This window comes from Hydra viridissima, unplaced genomic scaffold, assembly GCF_058129835.1.
Source record: "Hydra viridissima isolate aposymbiotic clone 2 unplaced genomic scaffold, HvirCarnegie_v1 scaffold_1, whole genome shotgun sequence".
Lineage (NCBI taxonomy): Eukaryota > Metazoa > Cnidaria > Hydrozoa > Anthoathecata > Hydridae > Hydra > Hydra viridissima.
This window is the reverse complement of record NW_028324300.1, coordinates 32,582,803-32,609,459: the sequence shown is the minus strand read 5'-3', so window position 1 is coordinate 32,609,459 and position 26,657 is coordinate 32,582,803. Positions and strand designations below refer to the sequence as shown.

The 26,657-nt window shown below is 28.9% G+C and overlaps 4 protein-coding genes across 6 annotated transcripts in view; 2 read left to right on the top strand and 2 right to left on the bottom strand.

The window, feature by feature from the left end:
* Positions 1-15,301, bottom strand: part of LOC145192629 (pumilio homolog 3-like) — a 31,413-nt gene extending 16,112 nt beyond the window's left edge. The window contains exons 1-5 of one of the 2 annotated variants that reach the window (XM_090093752.1): positions 15,061-15,301; positions 14,747-14,864; positions 13,799-13,832; positions 422-497; positions 76-169 (exon numbers count right to left, since the gene is read on the bottom strand). In XM_090093752.1, the coding sequence (XP_089949878.1) occupies positions 76-169; positions 422-497; positions 13,799-13,832; positions 14,747-14,762 (220 nt within the window). In that variant the 5' untranslated portion in view covers positions 14,763-14,864; positions 15,061-15,301. The remainder of the gene's footprint in view (positions 1-75; positions 170-421; positions 498-13,798; positions 13,833-14,746; positions 14,865-15,060) is intronic. The other variant, XM_090093749.1, reaches the window with a different exon arrangement.
* Positions 5,351-7,604, top strand: LOC145195357 (uncharacterized). 2 transcript variants are annotated; one of them, XM_090098285.1, is made up of 2 exons: positions 5,351-6,559; positions 6,697-6,850. In XM_090098285.1, exons 1-2 carry the CDS (start codon positions 5,388-5,390, stop codon positions 6,761-6,763), a joined length of 1,239 nt encoding a protein of 412 aa, XP_089954411.1. In that variant the 5' UTR covers positions 5,351-5,387; the 3' UTR covers positions 6,764-6,850. The 2 variants fall into 2 exon arrangements, with proteins under 2 accessions (XP_089954411.1, XP_089954405.1); XM_090098279.1 differs by having other exon boundaries at positions 5,351-7,604.
* On the top strand, positions 8,390-12,706 carry LOC149894581 (uncharacterized). The gene is made up of 9 exons (XM_090093764.1): positions 8,390-8,672; positions 8,786-8,879; positions 8,969-9,028; positions 9,154-9,264; positions 9,492-9,569; positions 9,990-10,120; positions 10,734-10,975; positions 12,122-12,281; positions 12,466-12,706. Exons 1-9 carry the CDS (start codon positions 8,435-8,437, stop codon positions 12,660-12,662), a joined length of 1,311 nt encoding a protein of 436 aa, XP_089949890.1. The 5' UTR covers positions 8,390-8,434; the 3' UTR covers positions 12,663-12,706.
* An 856-nt stretch (positions 15,302-16,157) lies between the features above and the next one.
* Positions 16,158-26,111, bottom strand: LOC145192591 (uncharacterized). The gene is made up of 2 exons (XM_080069883.2): positions 25,731-26,111; positions 16,158-17,777 (listed from the first exon to the last, which is right to left on the bottom strand). Exons 1-2 carry the CDS (start codon positions 25,966-25,968, stop codon positions 16,426-16,428), a joined length of 1,590 nt encoding a protein of 529 aa, XP_079926009.2. The 5' UTR covers positions 25,969-26,111; the 3' UTR covers positions 16,158-16,425.
* Between the last annotated feature and the right edge of the window lie 546 nt (positions 26,112-26,657).

The following is a 26,657-nucleotide window of genomic DNA, read 5'->3' as shown; positions in this document are numbered from 1 at the left end:
TTTAGAAAAAGAATGTCTGCAATAAACAAAAGTCAAAAGTTATCTAATGAAGTTTTTGAACAAAGAGATTATTACCTTGGAAAAGTTGAAAAAGCTTTTGTTTTTGAACTTCATCACCAAACTTAATACACATTTCTAAGACTCTTACTGTATCATGTTTATAGACTACCTAAAAAATGTGTAATTTTAAAACTAAATTTCTTTAATTTTAAAAAAGCCTGATTATTTTTTAAAAAATTACCACGAAACTTTAAATTTCATGAAGTAAAAATGAAAAAGTAAATATTATCTTTGACTTGGGAATTTCTACTGGCATCCAGACTCCAGACTCAATGACTCAGGGTTCCAGTTAAACAGTTCCTCAAAGAAATATATGGCTTTAATTAATTAACAAAACTAGATAGAACAGAAAAAAAATTACCTCTCCTTCTTTTCCTTGAACTATACTTAAAACTTCATCAATTAGTTTCTTTCGCTCATCTTGTGATAAATTTTTCCTGCATAAAGTTAAGTGGAATTCAGGAAAAACTTAACAAAAGTAAATTAAAAAAAAACAACTTAACATCAGTAAATATGTTGATTGATTGAATTTGAATTGTTTAAAACCAGGTTCCTATCAACATAGATTGCATAATCAAAGAATAGATGGAAGGAAATGAAATAGAGTTAATGACATCCTCAACTCATTACCAGATTATAACCTAATGAAACTGATTTAGGTTTGGATGTAAAAAGTAATCAAGGTCCAAGTAACTTTAACATAGAAAATGAAACAAGCACTTAAAGACATATGGAAAAGAGATCCCACTTATGCTTGTAATTATCCAGAAAAACAACTCAAAAGTACCTTTCAAAAAAAGGATATGGAGCTACATTAACTACTAATTTTACTGTTTTTCGTTGTTCTAATTATTTTGGTTCATTGTAACTTACTATTGCTTTCTTTTCATACTTTGTTTGATAATAGCTTTTGTAATTATTTACTTTGATATGAACTTGTGACCTTTTAAAAATGAAAAAAATTCAACAGTTCATATTTATGCACAATATTGTCATTGATTCTTGTTAATAATTCTTTGAATAAGCATCATAACAAAAAAAGTTAATTATCATATTTTTTAACACCACTTTATATATATAAACTTATTTTTCTAATTAGCTAAACAAATAAATATAAATAATATATATATAAATACATAGTCTGAAAAAAATTAGTAGCTCCTAACAATGGATTTTTATGCAATATTTAAAAATCAAATAGTTTTATAAAAGAAGTGGTTTTATTAAATATCAACAAAACTACTTCTTTTATAAAGCTACTTAAAAAGAAAAAGCAAAGTATGGAATACTTATTTAACAGGTTTTTTACAGGACAGACTTCATTAACATTGAAGTCAAAATTTAAAGATTTATTAAAATATTTCAGAATTTTTATTCCTCTGAGTTTTAGGAGAAAATTTCAAAAAAATATCATTACTTTTATTTTATTTCAAATTAGTTGATATTTAATGAACTTAAGAAAAACAAGAAAATGAATAAAATTAAGAATTATAATAGGAATTTTAAATAATTTATAATATTATTCAGCCACTTTTAAAAATGTTTTTAACAGATTCTCTTTTAAGAATATATGTTAAATGTTTAATGAGCTGGATGAACTTGATGATCTAGTTGATGATTCAGGAATTCTCTTCTCTGATGATAGTCAAGCTAAGTCTAAACTTGATTTTCTTTTCTGATTCTGATTTCTAGATGATATCAGCATTGGAGTGTTCTGGTTCTGACTTTGAGCTCTAAGCCAGAACATACAATTCTTCTTCTTTTTCATTTATGGTCACTTATTAATAAGTGGTGTTTCAGTGTCATTTTTAGGGTTCTAATTATCTGTCAGTGATAATTTTACCAGAACTACTAAACAGACTTTCTGAAGCAGCAAAAATCACTGAAATTCTATAGATTCCCCTTGCTGAATTCATGAGAAATGCAAATTAGTCTTAGTGGCCTTTCCACCAAAAGATAACATCTAGATCTTGGTTTATTGCTGGACTGGGAAATGTCAAAAAATTCATAAAGTATAAATAAAAAAATAAAATAAAAAAGTCATAGGGTCTCTTTCAATTGCTGGTTTTGGACTTGAGATATTGATTTATTGCGTTTGATAAAAATAACTCAAAGCAAAGTTATCATCCTCACTATCATTAAGATTGATTAATTTAGCAGGGGCTGATTTCTTAGGCTTTTGAAATTCATTAATGGATGGAACACTTTCACTAATTGTTCGAAGATTTCAACAAATAGCTTAAGTTTCTTAATCAGTGCTCCTTTGTATAATGGGTGTCAAAATATACTTTATTGTAGCATTCACTAGTTGCACCTTGATTCTTGATACTTGGACAAATTCAAGTAATGGCTGAGAAATTGTGCTAAGTTACTGTAAAGCACTATTTTCACTATAAAACACCTTATATTATAGTTTTCACAAGTAAATTCTATCTGAGGACCATAACTCAGAATACTTTTATATAGTTTTCAGAATCAACAGTAGATGACTAATTTCTTACAAATCATGTCTGCTGGGACAATACCTCAGAAATGTTTATTTCTAGCATCTCTCAAACTTTAAAGCAGCTCCCTAAGTATGATTATCAATTCCAGCATCATCATGGCACTTAATTTCCATTTTGTAACCAGATTGAATGATTTTAATTGGCCTTACTAAAAATAAACAAAACACTGTGATAATGTTAGTTCTCTTGTTTGATAGTTTCTTTGCTTAGCCTATTGACATCTTTTTGTTTTCTCAACTAATCTTTAGATCTCATAACCTTTTTGGAACCATGAAACCTCTTTTTCATATTTATTGCATATAGCAAGTTTGTTATTTGGTTCTTTCATGACCAAATATTAACTCCAAAGGGCATTAGATATCAATTATTTTTTTAAGATTCTTTTTAAGTTAATCAATATGAGCTGAATTTGCACTGATTTCCCAAATTTTATTGGAGCAAAAGTAGCTTTAGTTGATATTGATCAAAACTTATTGAAAAATTAAAAAATACAACTTATAAAACACTGATTAAAAACTACTGGTAGAAGAATTCAGAGGAAAAATTATTAGTAATTTAACAACACTTATTTAACAACACTTCAGAGAAAAAAATATTTAATTCATTTAGAGTCCCAAAAAACAAAATTTTAAAATGATAGAGTGTAGCATTTTTCCCATTCTCCCATGTTTCACTGGTGATAAATACACCTTTTGTTTTGGTCTTGGACAATGGAAAAAGCATTGTGTAAAACATCAAAGTTCTATGAACTTGTATTTCTAAGATAAAACTTTAACATTTTTTTCATATAATCTGAAATAATTAAATCTTAAACTCAACAATTCATTTCTACTAATCACACAATTAACTTAATTTTTAAAATTCAAATACTTGTAGATTTCTAATATGAAAAAAATTTCATTTTCCTCTTAAGACTTTTATCAAATCTGTTTTGTTACTATCTTTTATTTAGCTTCTTTCTATGATTTTTGGCAAGTATTAGATTCTGTCTGTAATTGCCAAAGCATGATGCCATTACAAAGTTTGGACAAGTACTGGCTACTAGCTGCATGCTGGTACTCAGTGCAAAACTTGGTATAATTATCTTGGAGAGCTAAACTGGTTCCAAAAGCCACCATACAGTTGATTTTAACCCAAGATAGCATTTCAAGAATCACTGACAATTGCAAAATTTCTACAAACATGCTGGCAGTTTTAGGCTTCCTTATTCTGAGTAAACATCAGAGATTCCATCTGGAAAGTTAATCTAAAAAAATCTAATTTCCTTGCTGACTTTGTATCGACTCTACAACAGAATCCCAATTAAGTCTCTTGATTATTTAGATTTTTACTATTGTCTTTTAAAGGGCTACCCAGTCAACCAACACATATGGGTACCGTATGGGAGTCGTCCGGGTATCTGGTCTGGGATACACGAGGGCTTTTTGTATGGGCACAGTCTGGGACCCATATGGGAAAGCAATAAAAACGGAGTAATAATTAACGATATCGAGGCGGAATTTAAAAAGGTTATATTCTAAATAAAAATGGTTAATCGAATAGTAATGTGCGATTTACTTTATCGTTGTTTTGATTAAAATGATTGATTTTAATTAATATGATATAAGTTATTCGTGAAATTATTCATGCTTATAATAATTGTCTTATTTAATGTTGGATGTATAAAGGATTTATACAGATTATAAATTAAACCGTTTAAAACCAATGTTTGGTTTAGCCAAATGTTAGTTTTAATTTTTTTTTCTAACTTTTGATTGCATTTGCTCTAAAAGAATATATATATATATATATATATATATATATATATATATATATATATATATATATATATATATATATATCACAGCACTTTTAACTACCTATTTAAACAGTTGCTGACAAAGATGATTATTGTGATAGGCCCCAAGCTGAAAACTCACCTTGTTACCTTAAGTGATGCATTACATTTTTAGCATATCACCTAACAATTTGCATTTTTCACCCAATAAATTTGTATTTGCTTTGGGTTTAATTTTAGTTTCAAATGTTAAACACTTTTAACACATTAAACACAAGCTCTCCTAAAGTTTAAGGGGTTAAGGAGGGTTAAGAAGCAACCTTTAATCTGCGAAAAATACACCTGTTTAAACTAGTTATATTTTTAAAGTGCCAAAAATACAGCTGTTTAAAACAGTTATATTTTTAGAGTGCCAAAAATACAACTGTTTAAAACAGTTATATTTTGGGCAGATTAAAGGTTGGTTCTCGACCCTCAAAATAAATAAGAACTTAATATAATATAAGAACTATAGGCTCTTAGTAATTATTGGTAATTTTTTTTTTTTTTATTAAATTTTTATTAACTATATTTTTTCTATTATTCACCTGTCGAAGGCCCACTGCAATTGAGAAGGTTACTTTTTTTTTTAATAATTGTGGTGTATTCCATCTTAAATCTGAAACAAAAACCTAGACAAACAAGGCAGCTGCGCATAGAAATTTAGTTGAGTGCGGTACTTCCTGGGATGTTGTGAGAGTCGAATTCCAAACCTCACACTTATAAGGCAAGCGCTCTATCACTACAGCACTACCGCATTACAATTTATAGTCTTTTATATAGTCTACATAACTGTTACAGTATTATATTACTAATTTTATATTATATTTACATTGGTAATTTACAGTTTAAATTATGGTGCTATTACAGTATTGTATTACTAAATTACTTTAGATTTAAATTTTGTTTATTAATTTAAATTATTTTAGTTTATTAATAAACTAAAATAATTTAAATTAATAAACAAAACTATAATTATAGTTCTGCTTTTCTTTATTTTCAGAATGAGTAATAATTTATATTCATATTCTACAAAAAGGCGAAAAATAAATGCTGTTGTTAATAAAATATTTTTTGATGCTAGTTCTCTGAACAGTTCTGTGTGTACTAATGAAATTGGTGATAAAGTTGATGATTATTCTGAAATTTGTAGCTGGAGTGATAATGATATTCATAAAAATGAACACAGTTATCCAAATAATAATAAAGTTATGCCTCTTGACAATAAGCTTATAAGCTGCAATGATATTTCAGCACAAACTGAAATATTCTTATATGATGCAGATAGTAAATTTATTGATTTTAGTCATAAAGGTGAATTTGGTAATTACCAAAATAGAACACCTAGCTTAGTAAGTCATGATGAAGATGATGTTGTAGATTGCGATGTCAATACTGATTGCCTTCAAGATCACTTGCGAACTTGGGCTTTAAAATTTAATATTTCACATAATGCATGTTCAGATTTGCTTTCATTATTAAGCCCATCACATCCTAATTTGCCTAAGGATGCTAGAAGTTTGTTGCAAACTGAAAGAAACATCAGAATAAAAAATATTGCAGGTGGAGAATATTTCTATTTTGGGGTTAAACACTGGCTTTCTGTTTTAATGGAAAGGTATCCTATTAAATCTGAAATTAATATATTACATCTGCATATAAATATAGATGGAGTGCCAATATTTAATAGCTCAACTGCCAGTTTGTGGCCTATTCTTTGCTCTGTTCGAGATGCAGATTGGTATCCTTTTCCACTTGCACTATATTTTGGTAAAACCAAGCCTAACTCATTACAGGATTATTTAAAAGACTTTGTTGCTGAAATGAAAATATTAGAACGAACAGGTTTTGTTTGTGTGGCAACTGGGAAGCACTATTTGTTAAAGTTAGAGGCTTTTATTTGTGATGCACCTGCAAGAGCATTTGTAAAGTGCATTAAACTGCATAATGCATATAATTCTTGTGAACGCTGCTTTCAAACAGGTGAATGGTATGGCAAAGTTGTTATGCCCAATTCAGCCGCACCTCTGAGATCAGACATCAGTTTTAAAAACAAAACAGATAAAAATCATCATGATGGTACACATATATCACCTATTGAAGAAATAAATATTGGTTTAGTTAGTGGCTTTCCAATTGACAGCATGCACTCAGTATTTTTAGGAACAGTTCGTAGGTATATTAATCAATTAGTCTATGGAAGATCTGAACATAAGTTATCAAGATCAACAATTGATGCTATATCTGAAAAACTTGCTATTCTAGGAGCTTACATTTCTAGAGAGTTTTCACGAAGGCCTCGATCTCTTTTAGAGTTCAAGCAATGGAAAGCTACAGAATTAAGACAGTTTTTGTTATATACTGGCCCTGTTGTTTTTAAAGGTATTCTTTCTGATTCTGTATATTCCAATTTTTTGTGTCTCTCTGTAGCTATTCGCATTCTTATGACTCCATCATTGTGTAACAACCACTACTTTGTTTATGTAGAAAAGTTATTAAAGTATTTTTTATACAATTTTTGCTTATTGTTTGGAAAAGATCAGTGTGTTTACAATATTCATTCGTTGATACACTTACCAGATGATGCTAGGCAATTTGGCGTGTTACAAAATGTTTGTTGTTTTCCTTTTGAAAGCTATTTGGGAAGGCTAAAAAAGTTAGTTCGTCAACCTAAATCACCTTGCTCACAAATTGTGCGACGAATTTTGGAAGGTCATTTGCAACAATCAAAATTGTGCAACAGTATACCGTCTAAATTTCGACAAAAACACTTGCTAGGTCCACTACCATTGCCATTACATCACTACATTCAATACAAGCAATATTTTGGACCACAGTTTCTAGTTTCTCTTGCAACTGCTGACAATTGCTTTGGTGTTAATGATAAAGTTATTTTAGTCAAAAACATATTAACTGATGTAATCTGCTCAGAGACTAATACTTTTGTGGTCTGCCAAGAGTTTCAGCGTAAGCAAGCATTTTTTACTGATCCTCTTGATTCAACAAGCTTGTCCATATATTATGTGGATAATGTGTCATTTAATACAACAACATTTTTTATAAAAGAACTAAATGTTAAGTATTTTAAACTACCATTTAAAAACGGCTTTATAGTTATTCCACAAATACATTTTTCCTAGTATATTAAATAGCTTGCTGCAAAAAATACAATTACTTTACTATTTTGTATAATGTATTATAAAATATTTACCTTTTAAAGTTATAACTTTTTCATTATTAATTTTGCAATTAATTGATTTTACAATTATTATGTTAATTGATACTTTGTGATTGATTATAAATAGTTTATGATGATTTATTATAAATAGTTTATGAGAAGCATAATATACTCATATCCATATTGAATAAGTACTTATTTTGTGTAATGAAAATAATACTCAACTCAGATAAAACATTGTAAGAGGCAATTCACAGTGGTGAAGGGTTACCCGAAAGCATACAGCTGCATATAAGAAAGGATCTTTAATAAAAAATTTATTTGGATTTTTTTCTTATTGCAAAAGGGGTAATGGTTATTTGATTACAAAAATTTATTGACAATATTTATTATGACAATAAAATTTTTAAGAATGTAGCAACTAAACTTTATGTAAGTATATAGCAAATTTGTGAATTTGCTAATAATAAATTTGCTTAAAATCTATGAATTACAATTAATTAATTACAAACTAATATTATATATTTTTTATTACATCATTATAGTATAATATTATTGAACTAATATTATATATTTTTTATGTATATTTATTTTTCCATGCAGACACTTTAAGGGATTCAGGTCTGTTGTATGCGGTCATAAAACAAAGATAGGTCGGCTTTTGCATCAGCACTGCCAAATGCCGACCTGAATATCAAAGGCTGCATATATATATATGCATATATATATATATATATATATATATATATATATATATATATATATATATATATATATATATATATATATATGTATGTGTATATATATATATATATATATATATATAATTTTATTTTTGTGATACAGTATTTGTATCACAATTACAGTGTAAATATGTATGCAATAGTTTTATTCAATGAAACTAATACAACAGATTATGTGCCGCTGACTTGGATAAGTGGAGTTGAAATCAATTCACTTTCATCCAGTATTAAAAATAAAATATCTGTTAAAGTCTATTGGCCAAATGGGAAAAATTTAAATCCGACAGGTATTGCAAAAGCTAAAAATAATTTAATGGATCCAGATGTGCATTGGCCTTTATTTAATGCTAGAATACTTGGAATTGCAGGTAAAATCAATGTTATTCTTTTATAATCATATTCTATTTATGTTTCAGTGCAAAAAATACCTCTGTTTAAAACAATAATGTTTTTTATGTATTCCTTTTTAATTTATTTATAGACAGTCTTACTGAAGCACGTTCAAAAGCAAAAAGAGCAGAGGACACCTCCAACCTTGATACGTCAGAAGAAAATGCATTGAAACGTGTTAGAAGGTAACTTTAATTATGTAATTTAATGATTTAATAAATTTTGAAATATCCATGTATGCATGTATATATTTATAATTTATAAAACTGTTTAGATGTAAAATGATTAGTTCCTCTGAGAATGAAGAAGAAGATTATGATCAGATTTTACCAAGGTGTTATCTAATTTTATAAAGAATTGGTTATTTACTTAGTTTCTATCTATTATTATTACTCTATTCTTAATAAGGCATAAAAATGGCAGTGTTAACTATTCTAATATTTTGTTGATTTTATAAAGCAAAAAGAAAACTTGGCACAAAAAAAGAAAAAATGATGCAATATGTGTTACTCAAGTAGACAAACCTGCTCCGCCTTTCATTCACAAAGAACCTCAGAATTTACTGAATCTGTAAGTAACATCCTGTTTTTATCACTGAGTAATAACTTTTTTTGGGATTTTATTTTAGTCTACTGGTTTTGTAAGAGGTTTTACTTATTCTTGTGTTAAATATGTCTATGGTAGTATATAATATTCTTTTTTTTCTTTTCATTTACTATTTATTTCTACTAACCAATATCAAATCATGTATATATATAACCCCATTATACTTCAACGTTATTATACTTCTTTTACAGTTATGGAAGTGATATTGAGTTGAGCAATTTTGATTCTGATGGTTTACCAGCAGCAAGACTAGACTTCAAAATAGAGAAGTAGTGATACAATTATCTAATAATTGACTGTATTCAATGTAATGAGGTGTACCATATATTTTTGCCAGATATGCCAGATATTCAGTTGTTTTTTTTCTCAAGTTCTTTAAGTATAAGAGTTTATAAAGCAAAAACAAGCAAGTCTACTACAAACAGTATTCAAAATCTGGTTTTCAAAAATCTGCAAAAAAACTGTTATAAACTGGAATATTTGCTAATAATGAATAGAAAATAATTTTTAAAAATAAAAAATATCCAGTTATAAAATCTGTTATTTTCAGTTTATTACCAGTACATATGCCAGTGTTAAACCAGTTATAATATATTTAGTACATATTAATATGTATGTTTTTATTTATTGTTAACTTGTTTTAAGTTATACCATTGGTTTGGTATTGAGCTCAAAATTTTTTCTTGTAGATGTAACAATTTAGCATCAAAATGTTCCCAATCGAAAAGCATATTGATAGACTCTGCCCCTGTTCAAAACAAATCATCACCTTTTCAACAAATCACCACCTGTCCAACAAATAATAATAAGTTATTAGCAGGTATTAGGCAATTTATATAATATAATTGTTAACTTAAATAAATGACTCCATATTTGACTATATATATATATATATATATATATATATATATATATATATATATATATATATATATATATATATATATATATATATATATATATATACATACATATAAATTTATTATTTATATATATATATATATAAATATATATATATTATATATATTATATATAAGTTGTACTGCGTACTTTGGTTAGCGCTATGGCGTCACACTGATTTAGGAATAGGCGAGGGCTTCACTACATATATCAACTGATTAGGGAAAAGGGGTTGGGTTAGGGCAGGGATCAATTTATTTAAATTTTTTTTCCTTTTCCCTTTTCTTTTTCTATTAAAACACACTTAAAGAAATGTAACATTTTTTATCACGTTTTGCTTACTATAATCGGCAGCAGTAAATGTATATGAATATATATGTAAAACAATGATTATGTAAAATTAAACAAAATAAAAAGTATATGATGTAGTTTTTAATAATTTGATAATAGTCTTAAATTTTATTACCAGTATTTTAAATCTGAAGTTTTCTTTTTAAATGTTTTTATGTTTAATACAAACTTTTGCTATTTAGGTGAGTCTGTAAGTCTACAGATGATTGCTAATTTATTAGCAACTGTAATTAGCAATCAGGAAGATATGAAAAAGACTCAGGCAATGCATACAGCACAAATTCAATCTATCCGTCGCAAACTTGATTTGAATGATCATATCTCTCCAGATCTTCCAGAAGGTATTCCACTGCCAGCTAAGTCAATGGAAGAAATAGAAATTTTAACACAGAAGCTGGAAAATCCAGGAGTAAAGAAAATAGTTGTAAAAATTATTACTTTTAAAATTTCTTTTTTAATTTTTTATTTAAATACAGTTTATTTTAATAATTAGTATTTGTATTAGTAAATGCTGTAACTGGTGTGAGCCGGTGAGTGTGGTATCAACACACTATGACAGCCGATTAGCTTAATTGCTGCTCATCCAGCAATCAAGACCTGCTTTAAAACTGTTAACTGATTGTGCTTTAACCAATTCTCTTGGGAAGCTATTCCATAAATTGGCCGATCTATTAAATAAAAAGTTTTCATGACATGCTTAGTGATTTCTTTGACATATTTAAAGCTGTGACCTCTTGTTTGAGTTTTTTTGAATACTAATTTTTTTTATTGTTTCCAAATCATTAAAACCGTTGAAGAATTTATAAAATTGAATCATATCTCCTTGTTCTCTCCTTTTTGTCAAGGTAGTCAAGTTGAGAGCTTTTAGACGATACTCATGGTTGATTTTTTTAAGTGATGGTATTAATCGAGTTGCACGATGTTGGATTCTCTCTAATAACTCAATTTCTCCCTTTCGAAGAGGTGATCAAAGTTGCACTGCAAACTTTAACAGTGGTCGCACAAAAGAAACATAAAGTATTCTTAGCAGTCTAATATCTAAGCAAACAAAGCATTTTCTAATTCAACCCAACATTTGGTTGGCTTTGCCTACGCATTTTATTACATGATTTTTCCATTTCAGATTGCTTGAGAATATTACTCTAAGATCACTTTCAGATTCTGTTATGTTTAACTTTTGTTCATCGATATAAAAGGGTGATTTTTTGTTATTTCGGCCAAAGCGCATGACCGTACATTTTGAAATATTAAATTTCACAAGCCAGTCTTGAGTCCACTTAAAAGCTGAATCGAGATCTGATTGCAAAGAAAGAGTTGATGTACTGGAAAGCATTTCATTTATAATTTTGGTGTTATCAGCATATAGCTTTGTTAGTTTTCTTAGAGTTTCAGGCAAATCGTTTACAAATAGTACAAACAAAAGTGGTCCGATTACTGACCCTTGTGGCACACCACTGGTAATTTCTGCCCAAGAGGATACATTTAATTGCAGTTCTTAACAAATTTTCATGTTTTTATTTTTTTATTTTTTTATACCTCTGCACCATAACTTGCATCAAACTTTTTTTAGGCTAAACATATTGCTGATATTGGTGGAGAAAATCTAAGGAATTTTATAATGAGGTCAATGCCCATGCTGCTAGACAGCCTTCTTGCTCGCAGCTTCAATTTGACAGGGCAAAAAGGAAAACAGGCTTTTAAAACAAATGCACTTCATTTAGTTCTTTGTAGTGAGTATAAATTTAGTTTATATAATTATATTTGTAGAGCATTAATAAGTGATTTCTAATAATTATATATATATATATATATATATATATATATATATATATATATATATATATATATATATATATATATATATATATATAATTCTGTGTGTATTTTAATAATACTTTTCTGTTTCAAAAATAGGTGCCGTTAAATTAAATCCTAGCACAAAAAATTGCACACAAAAGGAAATCGAAGGTGAACTTTCAACATGGTTTGCCAACTCACGGGATCGTGGGAGTAACAGTCGTAGATCTGCTAAATTTGCTATTAACGTTAACTCGACTGAACTCGATGCTGTTTATGTAACACCTTCAGAAAATTTGGACAATTTTGTTTAATATTATTAGTGACTTTTTTTTAAAGAAATAATTAGTTTAAATTATATTTTGTTGTTTATTTCTACGTTTCTTGTTCTTTATGACTTCTTCCTGATTGACTTTAAGGCAGAGGTTAAATGAAAAAGTATCACGCTTATGAGACTTCAGATATTTGCAGGCTCCTTTCGGGCTGTATACAAATTTTCCTAGTCGTAACCATATGGACTAATTAAATGGGCTGCATACGGGAACCGTATGGTTTTCCCAGCGGGAAGCCCGTATGGGACCCGTGTGGAACCCATTTGCATCTCCCGCTGGGCTAGCAACGGGTTGCCCATATGGGTCCTGTATCAAAGCCCGTGTGGGTCCCTTATGGTACCCTTATGTGTTGGCTGGCTGGGTAGATATCCTTGTGCAAACTAAATTTCATATTGAGTAAGGATTTCAGATACTGATAGTATCTCAGATTACAGGTACTGATAGTATCTTAGATTCTTAGTTGCTAGAAGTGTGTTTGAAAGAACCACTTGAAAGAACCACTGGATATTTAAGAAGATAAAGAGCTCTCCTTATGTTGATCTGCACAGTCAAAGTTCAGTTAACTATTTTTGAACACTATTTATAACATATGTGTAATAAAATGTCAGACAAAACTAAAATTATCATAATTTTTTTATTTTTAAAGTTTAAGAACATTCTTTATCAATTATTAAACTTTATTCTTTCCTCTTTAAAATGAATATATATATACTCCTTTATCTTTTCTTATTTTTATTGATTTTTAAAATGCCAAACCAACTTGAGTTGAAAAAGTGTGTATGAATTTTATTAATTGCATAGAGATCAAAAGAAAAGCTTTATTTGGAAATATTTTCAGGCAGAAGGATGAAATAGATCAACTGTTTGCAAATAAACCAATGGTGCTAAACAAGAAAAACCAATTTAGCAAAAGAAATGAAGTGGTTATAAACTTCAACACTTCAATCAATAGACAAAAAGTATTCCAACCATTCAATCAAAGGGAAGATGGCACTTTCAAAATTGTCCAAAAAGCTAGGATGTTCAAGATCAACAATAAGATATGCTTAAATCCAATATTGGCTTTAGAAAGAACAAAAATACCATTTGATCAAAAAAAGGCAATCCTGCTAACTTACCAGAAGCATGCCCATTGAAGATTTTTGGTCAATGCTAAAAAGAAATGTATATGAAATTGGCTGGAGTGCCAAAAACATCAACCAGTTTTAAAAAAATATTTTACTATGCATAAAAAAACCTACAAGAAGAACATAGAGCTTTCAAGATTCACCATCAAAAGAATTTATGCCATGAGAAGATATGGTATTAAATAACTTTTTTATAATTTTTTTTTAATTCAAAATTTATTTTTTTTATTACCCAAATTTTCATTAACTAAAGTTTATTTTTGTAAAAATAATTTGCTTTTTTATTTTGTCTGAAACTTTATTGCACGTATGATACAGTGGAACAACTTTTTACAGTATTTCATCTGTTGAATAAGTATTCTAATGAAAATATGTGTAACATAAATCAAGTATCTAATAAAACATCCTATAGATAAATAAATGCTCAAATAATTATTTACGTTTTTAATCTACTTATTTGGAAAAAGCAAAGTGATTATTGATTAAATTTGCAAAAAAAAGCTCATTTTGCTTAAAATCAAAACTTTGTGTTTGAAGTAAAATTTTTCATCAAGGGTGATAGTAGAATAGGGAAAAATGCTGCACCTCACTATTACAGTTTTTTGGACTCTACTGTGCATTATATCAAAAAAGATTCTGATTTATCAATAAAAAAAATTAAAAAACACTTAAAAAATACTTCCCAATTATTACCACAATGAATAGTTTTTAAGATAGTTATCAAAAAAAGATTTTTTTAAATATTTTAAAAACATTTAGCAAATCAATTTTAATTAAATAAGTCCATTAAAATCTTTCAAATTGTAAAACAACTTTTTAACTTTGAAAAAATTAGAAATTTGTTTTATTTATACATTTTACATTTTGAGTGTCAATATCCAATCTTTGAAAATGCATACATATAGATGCACAAAAATAAAAATAACTTTAAGAAATAACCTTCTAAGTTGTTCATAAATAGACATTAGATTGGAGACAAAGTCTGACTGGATTCTTTTTTTCTTTTTCTTTACTTCGTCATCAGTTTTCTCTAACTTTCGTTTTTCACTTGTTTTTACTTTAAAAGTAATAAAACTGTGTTACATATACCACCAAAATGGAACAGTTATAATCTTAAAAGATTTTTATTTCTTACAAGATATATACTCAATAATTGAAGGTAACTATATTCACTTTAATTTAACAATTTATAATATATATTTTATACATTTAACTCCAAAACAAATTCACAATCTACAATATGTGTAACTTACATAGAACTTTCTCACAGTCAGACTTGACTTCAGGTTTTTTATCAAACTTTTTCTTTTTTAAAAATATTTTTTTTCTTCCTTTAAATATTTTTGACTTTTCTCTACTTGATGATTTCTTGAAATCAGAATTTTTAGTTCTTCCTTTATCAGACTTCACCATCTTGTTGCTATTTCCAGCAAAATTCTTTTTAGTAGGCCTGAACTTCATCTTTTTAATAAAATCTGAACATTTTATAATCTTTTTCCATTTAAATATAAATAATAATAATAAAAATAACAATAATAATAATAATAATAACAATAATAATAATCATAATAATAATAATAATGGTAATAACAATTATAATAGTAATATTAATAATAATAATAATAATAATAATAATAATAATAATAATAATAATAATAATAATAATAATAATAATAATAATAATAATAATAATAATAATAATAATAATAATAATAATAATAGTAATAATAGTAACAATAACAATAATAATAGTAATATTAATAATAATAATAATAATAATAGTAATAATAGTAATAATAACAATACTAATAATAGTAATAATAATAATAGTAATAATAATAGTAACAATAATAATAATAATAATAATAGTAATAGTAGTAATAATAATAATAGTAATAGTAGTAATAATAATAATAATAATAATAATAATAATAATAATAATAATAATAATAATAATAATAATAATAATAATAATAATAATAATAATAATAATAATAATAATAATAATAATAATAATAAATAAAACTATAATATTGGAATTTATATAAAAAATGTTGCATTAAAACTTAAAAAAAGAACTGATAAGTTAAATTGATTTCAAAACATTTAAATTTACATATAGTTAACTAACAGGAATGATCAAAATTGAGAAGAAGAGCAAAGAAAACTTCTATAAGCTATATCATATAAAGTTTTTAGTTCAATTTGTTAATATAACTCAAATTAGGATATTAACCTAAACTTTTTCTTTTAACAGTTATTTTAATAACAAGTTTCTTACTGTTAAAAATGGGAACTACAAAATTATTTATAAATTTCAGAAATTATGTAAAAAGTTTCAAAACAAATATAGTTTGTACACATATTTCATAACTCTATACTCTAAATATAATTAAATAAATTACTTTCAAATATAATAATGCGTGTTTTGCTAAACCAATTCAAATATCACAAGTATAAATAAAAAGGCATCATTACTACCATGTTAAATTATAATAAATTAAGGAGAGATTGAAAAATGTTCATGCTCTAATTTAATTGAGACTTGATATTAATGCTATAACTTACTAACAATTAATAAATAACTAAAATTGTTTTTAAATTGCGCTTCAAAAGAGCTAAAAATTTTTTCGATCTTTTACATTTTTCAGCTCTGTTGAACAAACTCTTGTCAAGCTCCATGATCTACTTAAGCTTTGCTTTTGATTTTTATGTGCCATTACTACCCAACCTTGGTATGTACCAGCACCTAAAGTGACTAAATGGTGTGATTGAGACAAAATACCCAGTTCAGTTAATGCTACAAATCCAGCATCATTATATATTAAACCACGTGAACGGTTGGATGTAAATAAAACTGCATTAAGTGCCTCTACTTTTTCATTAAAATAATAACGAGCTTTTTCAACAACTGTTGAGTTTAATGTTAATATTTGATCAGAGCCATGTGATCCAATATCACTTGAAAGAAATATGTGCTTGATTCCTTTTTTGATAACAAGAATATTTACCACTTTTTCAAGTGTATCTAAACACTCTTTGAATTTATCAACACTATACCACAATAATTGTCTCTCAGAACGAATGTGAATACCAATATAAGAATTATGTTGGAATTTTTCATTAATAAACCTGTTTATCTCATACATAACAAGTTTACTGAACTTAATCTGGGATAAGTAATACTCATGTGGTTGTGGAAGAGAAATATTAAAGTGAGCTCTTTGATAACCTACTCCACGCCACAGAAATATAGAAATACATTTTTCCTTATATGTTATTTGCTTCAATTGTGCAACAGTTTTGATAAGCTCAGCATCTACACAAATACCATTACTAACAAATAAACCATTAATCCGTGCACTTGTTGATATTTTTTCCTCTACAAAAGAACAGTTTGTCAAACCACCATTTTCTTTTAACTTTGTTTCAACTTCAACATATTCTTCCTCTGAAAAATTTAAATATCTTTTTATTTCTTCTTTTCCACCAGCATAAAAAAAATAAAGCATTGTGGTGGCAGAGCACTGCGATAAATAATGTTCTAAATTGACAATCCCATTCAGAGATAAGCCAGAAAATATATTATCAATAGAGTCCATGTTAAAATAATTCTCCATTGGCAGAAATTCTCGACTTTTTTTGCGTTTTACTCCAGTCCAACCACCTCCTAGACCACAAAAACGAGAATTTCTTACAAATGGTTCTACAAGATTTCTATTTAAAAGAGTTGCAAGTAAACCAGCTTGAAGGAAATTTATAGTTGTTTTACCTAGTTGTTCATAATGACCTAATAGAAATAAGTAACGTGAGGTGGTCATTTTAGAGCTATTCAATCTGTTAGTAGATAATATGATTGTAGGATCTTTATTTCTCCGGAAATTTTCTAAATTTTCTGTAACCAAATTGTCACTTTCTAGAAATACACCAATCCAATCTGCAAATTGATATGAACTCATTATCTCATTTTCTAAAAAAAATTTAGTAAAAGAATAAAAAACAAAGGTATAGAGGCTATTTAAATAATATATTTTCAAAAGGCAGTAAGGTATTACATAAAAATTTAAAACTACTTTGCAATATGAAAAAATAAAAATATAATTTTAGATAAGATGTTTTTGTTTTCTTAAAAATTGATTAATCATCAAAGAATCCTATTGAAAAAGGATTCATTAAAAAGTTAATTCATTTTCCAATAAGAATACTTTAGCTTCAGTATTCTTATCTATCAGCAATTTCTGTGTTTATTTTGCTTTTTTAAATTTCCTAATTTTATTAGTGACCATAAAATTGTAGAGATTGACAGATCCCTGAAGCTTTCCAGCTTTTTAGGTTTCCAGCAAAATATTTTTGAAAAAAAAAAATCTTCTACACTTATTTGATTAAGTTTCAGCTTTTAAAACAAAACTAAAACAAAAATTTATTAGGTCCATTGTTTCTGGTTATATAATTCAATTTATTAAAAATGCTCTAGCTATTAAGAGCTAGTTGAGCAAAAAATAGTAATTAATTTGTTTTCAATAAAATCCCCAACAGTTAAATTGTTAATAAGATAGTTGGAATGGTTTTGCTGCATAAACTGCTTGAATAAAAAAATTTAGATGTGAAGATAGCTATAGTGATATCTAAAGGTTGGAAAGCAATCAGCTGCTCAAAATAGCACTGCTTATTTTGTAACTCAATGTGTGAGTTGAAGAATACATAAATTGCTTTTTCAAAAGCAAAACATTTCTGCTAAGTACTTTATCCTTCTTTGAAAACTGGAAACTCAACAAAGGTGATCTTATAGCTTTAGCTATACATATCTTGCTAAGAAATAGAAACAAATTCCCACAATTTAAAAAAATCAGTTTAAAAGCAACAAACAATATTAAAATTTTTAAATTGTTGGTTGTCTACAACTATCTTAAGTAGAGGATTCTATAATAATTACCATGGAGGTTGTTGTGACATGCACATTCTTTAGTTTGTTATTCTGTGTGTTTTTATTCTTGTTACAGACTAAATAAAACTGATGCTTTTTTGAGCTAACAAAATCTTATTTTCAAAGCAAATTGAATGAGCAAGAATATACACTATTCTTCAAAACTAAGGGAACTCGAAAATAAAATTCCTTTTCAGGAAACAAAAATATTCAAAATAATTGTAGAACAACTTTAACTTAAAAAGATTTATTAGATGACATTTATTACTATTTGCTTGTAAATGTGGAGTTTGTTTTTGTTTTCTTTTCAATTTATGATTATTTCTCTATTGTTTTTTTTTTTTGTTTTGTCTTTTTGTATAAATGTAAGACTATAAAAAAACAGTCACATTTCAAAACAAAAAGAACTTTTGCTTAAGTTAAACTGATGAACAGCACTGCAATTTAATCATATATTGTTCATTTCATTTCTAGGTTTTGGAACTGTTGAAACTGAGTATTTGGGTGGAGAACCGGAGAAAAGTACTCCTCAAACTAATTACTAATGTCAAAAATATAATTCACAAATTAAAACTTAATTTTTCAGAAAATCACGTACAGCAAAGTTCGGATGAAGTAGGTAAGTACATCTATCATGCAGCAAAAAGTCCATTCATATCAGCAAAGAGCTTAAAAAGTACAGAGTTTGCAAAGTTTCACAGAGAATGGATGGTAGAACAGTGCAGATAACTATTATAGTCAGATGAGTTTAAGTTTAACTTGTAAGGTTCAGATGGTAAACAACAAGTGAGAAGAACAGTTGGGAAATAACTAAAACAAGTGTAAACTATTGGAACCATGAAACATGGTAGTGTTAACAACTGTGTCTATTCAGTAGAAAATATTTAAGAAAATTAGAATAGAATGCAGGATATGACAAGAAATAAAACCAAATTACTATTGCCCAACTGATTTGGGCAATCATGCTTAAACATAACGATTGCTTTCTTCAATAGCGTGCTTTTTTTTCTTTCTTATTTTTCTTAAAGTGAAGTAATGTTTGTTTGCATATTAAAAAACTTCTAAAAGTTTTTAAAATAATTCTCAAGTTTTACTAAAAAATACATAATCTATTAGAATATATAAAGTTATTATGTTTATTGTTTTTTTATATTTTTTATTGTGCATTTAACAACACCAACACTATGAAATTTTTATTAACTTATGATATTTTATGAATAAATATTTTATGAGTTAATATTTTATGAGTAAATAAATTTAATGAGCTAAATTGAAAAAAAAAGTTTTGTTTTTGGGTAAATCCGCATCAAATCACCCAAAATTTAGAAAATTTTGAACCATGGTTCCTCAAATTTTTTAAAAACTTCTTTGGCTGTTGCATCTTAAAAAGAAAAGTTAACACATAAAATTTCAGCTAAAAATGTTGACAAGATACTGCAATTTTAATATTGACCTGGTTGCCCAAAATGACCCGGTTTTTATAACATTCTGAAAAAACATTTTTCTTAAAAAAATAAGAAAGAAAAATGGCAAAAATATGAAAATAAACATATATGTTTTTTTGATACTGAATTCAATAAAAGTACTTAAAATGCTCAAATATAAAAGGAACATGCTTAAAAGTTAATAAAACAACTAGTTTCTATAAACCAACTTTGGGGCCCAATATCTCAAAACATCCCTGTCAAATTTTTTTTTTTTTTTTGCTGTTAATATTTTCAACTGCTTATAAACTTACTAGGCACAAAAAATCTAACTGGAAAAACAACTGAAACATATGGAACTTTAATTTCAAAGATCTATTACTTTTTCAAGAAATTATTTTAAAAAACTTGCAAATAGACAACCAGTTTGTGGACATTACCTATTTTGATAAGTTATAAAACTGTTTTTTTGTGGAAAAGAAACTTTGCTTGCTACTTCTGTAACCTGTTTAATAGGGTGGTCCTTATTCATTACAAAAAAAACTTTCTTCAGTTTTCTGACAGGGCACCCCCTTCAATGGTTGACGTTTATGAAAAAATAATTGTACTGAAAATTTTATTTGAAAAAAATACATTTTAGGGGTCTCTACCGCAGAGTTTATATCTATAAAAGTGCCCACAGAAGGCTCATATGCTCAGTATTCTACAATATGAATGATTAGGACAAATATGATCACAGAGCACAACATTGCTTTATTGAAGCACATTTAAACAACTGTTACAGTGTTACATATTGTAATTATTATTGTCCTTCTGTGTTGAGACTGTCAAAGTGACAAAAACCGTCTAGTTAGTCCATTGCCAGGGTATTCTTCGCTCGATCAGGAAATCGCTGGCGGTACTTCTTTACAATTAAGAGAAGGCACTGTTTCTGCTCCTCATCGTTTGTGTGCAGCTTGTTGTATTCGTCCATTAAGGCAACTCCACGTTCTGCTATGTCATTCACAACTCTCATACTACTGACAGTGTTCTTCGCCAACTGATAGTCAGCATCTGCAGACCAGAGCTTCACATCTTTGTTGAGGAAAGTTGACGGTAGACCAGTGATGGTGAAGAATCTACGACTGCTCTCGGTGACAAAGTCTTCCAAGTTCTTGGAGCTCACCAGCGTAGGATCAACAGTTATCCTCTTCAAAGGATATTCTGCACCCGTTGCTTGCAGGGCACTGACCATCAGACGTTTAGTGTCATCGGAGACTTCGTCATCAAAGAAAGCCAATGCAATCAGTTCTTCTGACAAGTACCACAAATGTCCTAAAATTTTCTTCATTGCGATCTGAGAGACTGCTTGATTCTGTGCCTTGTATTTGTCGATCTCCTTGATAAGCTCAAGATCAACACGAGGCAAAGATGGCGCTGACGGCGCTCTAAACCAGGCCTTGACATACAGAGTCACTGTGAAAAGACACACGTCTGCTATTCCCTTCTCTTCTTTCTTTGTCATCTTGAACTGGCTTCTCAGCATCCATATTTTCAATGAATAAATAGCCTTGGCCATCCATCTGGCTCGATGCAGTCCTGCCGGAGCTTTGAATGAGCATCCTTGAGATGGAACGCCTCCCAGAAACATTATTGTCAGCTCTAGCAGTTCGCGATAATCATCACGAGGCTGAAACTGTTGCAGTTGGTTTTCAGCAAATGCAATAATTTCATTTGCAACACTGGAAACGGCACTGTGCACGATGTCATTCGAACTAGATGCCTGAAAGTTTGACCGGTCAATGATTTCCCAACTGCTTTGAAACCTTTTAAAAATCATAATGTCTGGACCCTTTGAAGGGCCAAGAGAAAGATTAACCGTTGCCTCTAAGACTATTTCTAAAATGTGATGACGGCAAGCAAACCAGAGCAAATCTTTGTCAAACTTCTGCTCCAGTAGGATGCAAGCACCATTTCTTGGACCACTTTTGACGGAAGTAGTGTTGAAGCACATGCACTTGACTTTATCAGCTATGCCCCACGTTACAGTTACATCATAAACAGCTGTTGCTGCAGCTTCTCCAGTTCCAGATGGCAGCTTCGGTACACAAAGAAGTTGGTCAACTCCTAGTCCAGACACGAGGATTAGGAGCCGGTCCACAATTTTTTTGCTACTGATATCTTCCAGCAATTTCCCATCCCAGTGTATTGTTAGTGGAACTGTTGGCTTGAATTCTGCTTTCAAGTTCTCTGCCATTCTCTGCCTACATTTCATCCTTTCTCTTCGAATGGACGATCGATTGATATTAAACTCTGCTGGGTCATGACCGAGGTGCTGCAGTGCTGGAGTCAAGACTAGTGCAGCATTTCTATCACTGACCTTTGCCATATCCAGACATACTGCTAACTTGTCATTCAGTATTTTGTGTGTGCCACGTTTACGTTTAGTTCTCTTTGAAGTTGTGGTTGATGATGGCTCACCAAATGCTTCATTATCATTACCAGACTCCTGTTTGCTTTCGGAATTCTGAAGAATAGCTTTCTCCTCTCAGGCCACTCTGTCCTGTTCTTCTCTCTCTTTTCTTCTCTTGAAGCTTTCTTCTCTACTGTGAACACCTCTTTCTCTTTTGGCCATGGCTTTGTCAACACTTCCCATCTTACCACGTCATCCCGCCTCACGCCGAGCTAACAGGAACTCCCTGTCCTCCTGCATGCTAATCATCTTCATGGCGTCCGCATGAGCAATGTCAAAAAGACTCTCTAAGCCATCCTTCCATTCTTCTTCCTTCTTCAGTAGACTTTCAGAGCACTTTGCTTTATTTTCCTTATTTTTCTTCAGTTTGTCATATTCATGGAACAGACATTCAACTTTTTCAACAACTTGTTTCTTCAACCGTGTCGGGATGCGGGCTTTAGCCCACACTTCAAGAACGTCATTAGTTATTGAATGTGATGCTTCATGAACGGTCTGTTTGGTGGCCTCTTTGTAATAGAAGAAAAGTGCCATGACTTCCTTCTTTGACGGTAACTTTGTAGAGCTGAGAATTTCAGACATTTGGCCTATCAGCCACAACTCAGTTTCTCGTCTTGTAGTTGGTTTCGAAGTCCTACAGCAAGCATTGGCCATCTCCCTTAAAATAATAAATTTTATTTGTTACCATCCAATTTAATTATTCAAATTATATGTAATTTCTAACAAAAACTTATAGAGCTCAGAAAACTAACTGACAAAATTTATGTTATGCAATATAAATAAACAACAATGACATATGAAAACTCTGACAAGGTCTTAAACCAATAAATAAAATACACAATTATGTGCATAAATGAAAAGTCAAGTTCGATACTATGGCACTCAGGCAATTGATATTAATTAACAATTTAAAATGGATTTAGCACAGCGGATCAGTCATTCTGTCTGTTTTATAATAATTCATTGTTAAATCAATATAATTTGGCAAATTAATATTTAAGCAAAAATAAACAAAGAAAACACTCACTTTTGATCCAGTATCCACTAGGTCAGTTGTTACGGAAGTTTCCCTGAGAGAGTCAGTAGTCACTAATTCAGATTCATCAAATATTATTGTTATATTGAGTGTCTGTCAGTGTCTGATTACAAATGACTGACAGCTGGTGAAATGCATTCTGGATAATTTAACAATAAATAAGTAACATCATATTGATAAATTATGCAGGCGGTATAGTCTGCAGTGAAAGAGTTCACCAGCATAACAACTAGTGACATGCAGCCACGGGACCCCACATGATACTTAACTATTATATATGTGGTAATGTTTTCAGATTTAGCTGATTTTTTTTGTGAATTTTTTATGCATGCATATAAACAAAATTCAAGGGTGCCCTGTACAAAAATCAAACTTTGAAAATTAAGGACCACCCTACTGTTTAACTTTTCCTTCAATGGACTGCCCATTAGAAGGCCTATTTGGAACACTCACAGGCTGAAGTATAATCTAAAGTTTTGTTTCTTCGGTTGTCACAGCACACATAAGAACAGGGTCATGGGAGTTTGTCCGGCCATTGAGCTGCTTAAGCGCTGATGCACCAAGGTTAATTTTTGGAGTTTTTCTAGCTCTCTCATTTGTCACCAAATTGAAGCTTTTTGTTGACAAGGCCACTAACTTTCACAGTTAAATCTATACTGTCTATTCTTTCTCTTTATTCTTTGAGCAGAGTAACATGGACTCAGAAAAAGCATACCCTTCTGAATGTGAAACTGTTGGTGTAACAATATTTACTACTTCATTTGACTAGTGATTGAAAAGTCTAAGTTGATAAAGAATGTGTGGACCTTCAGTAAACCTGTGTTCTGCTTTAATTTTAAACCACATAACTAGATAGACTCCAACTATAAACTTAATAATTAACTTAAGGTTTTCTAAATCCTTGCTTTTGAACTAGTGCTTTTAGATAAAAATTTCTGCAAAAACTCTATTAGCAGTTGTCAACCATCTGGAATGATTTTCTGGACTGAACTCACATAAAGCTAAATCTTTGAGTCTATTTTCACTTGTAACGGCAGAGACTACATTGTAACGATGGCCGTTGAGAGGGGGTAGACGAGGAAGATTCCTGGGGCTCTGTGTAGGTACAAATAATTTTTTAAAGCAATTTTTAAAAGATTCAAATAGTTTTGACTTTTAAAAGATTTAATTAACTTTTATTTTTAATTTTCAATGACCAGAGCACACTTCTTTTGGTCCTGGGTATATAATTGATCATAATGAAGGCCCCTTAAGAAAACTTCCCCGGGGCCCGGAATTTCTTTCGGCTGCTATGATTGTAACCATAAAACTGATAAGTGGATAAATATTTTATTAGTTTGTCCTTAAGATACCCACCATTAAAACATCTCAGCAAGTCTCAGAGATCTTGGAAATAACTAAGATTAGAAAACATCAGAGATTTTAGGTACATACAAATATTAAAACATTCAATAACTTAGTGCAGTTTGGTCAAATATATGCAAGTAAGGATACTTAAATGAAAACTTATAGGCTCTTTACAAACGGGATAAGGTATAAATCACATTCATTTCAGTTCTGTAAACAGTATTTAGAAATAAAATTTTCATTAATCAGGGAACTTGTATATACCTTTTAAACCGCATATTATACATTTCAAATTTTTATAAACCATTTTTCAATTGAATCTGTATTTTATTAGAAAATGCTTATCAGTATGGGTATTAATACAATTTTTCAAGAAATGCACTCAAAAATACCTAGAGGATTTAAGATAACAACAAAGTCCAAAGTAAAATTTATAGAATGATTTTCATGCAATAAAATAGAATTTCTTCTTTAGTTGTCTGGTTTTTCTTATTTTTAATTGTATATTTAGACTGATACCAAATAAATTGATGATTTTGTTTAACTTGGCTTGTACTAATAAAGAAAGCTTCCAAAAAACAAATCTAATGAAGGCAATAATAACTATACTTGTAATGTATACTTATTATTTTAATGCTTATAACTTAAAGTGTGGATTTATACTAAATATAAACGTACGCATATTCCACACACAATCACAATTATAACTGGTATAAAAACTAAAAACTTATAAGACTTACCCATAAATTCAATATCATGGCTTTTTTTCAAGCTTAAAATTTCCTTTTTTACTTCATTAGAGAAAATATGTGATAACATTTTGTCACTATTGACAAGAACATCAACTTCATTGATGTACATTATGAAGATATGTAAAAGGCATGATAACAAGATAAGAATGGCAATAAGCATTAATCTATAACTACATCCAAGTTTTTTTCGTCTCAGACAACAGAAGCATCTTTTCTTGAAACGCATAACCTTTTAAAAGCAGTCATCTAGATATTCCTTCATTCCGGTAAACTTAACTGTAAAGTAACATATACTACTTTTCCATTCCTATCAAAAAATAATAAATACACTTTTTGGTCAAACGAAACTTTCTTAACACGTGCGAAACTTAAAAAAAAATGTATTTGGTAAATTATCGTGTACAGAGAGCTTTATGATTGTCCTTTTCTTTTCTTTTCTTTTTTTTTTTTTTTTTAATTTTTTATTGTTATTATTTATAAAAGCCTTGATATTTCACCTAAATAAAACTTTAAATAGAAGGAAGTTATAAAGTTTGAGGAAAGTTGACCTGTTTGAAAAAATATAAATTGCTGCGAATAATCCTTCCAATTTTAAAAAACAGCAACCTACGTTTATTATATTAACCAAATATTATAATATATTAATTTATTTTATATTTATTTATATTATTATGAAAAAAATATTATATTATATTAACCAAGATAATACGGAAATCTATTAAAGTAAAAATCCCGTCAGCCTATCTTCAGCTTTACTGTTTCAGTAAAAGATTTTTCCTAATTTCCTTTAGTAACTGAAGAGCGTTTTTTTAAAAGGGATATAAGTCCTTTTTTGCCGAAATTTAGTTTTTTTTTTACTTTTAGATTCTACAGTGTAAATGACACAAATCTAACTATAATAACATGGATAGAAAA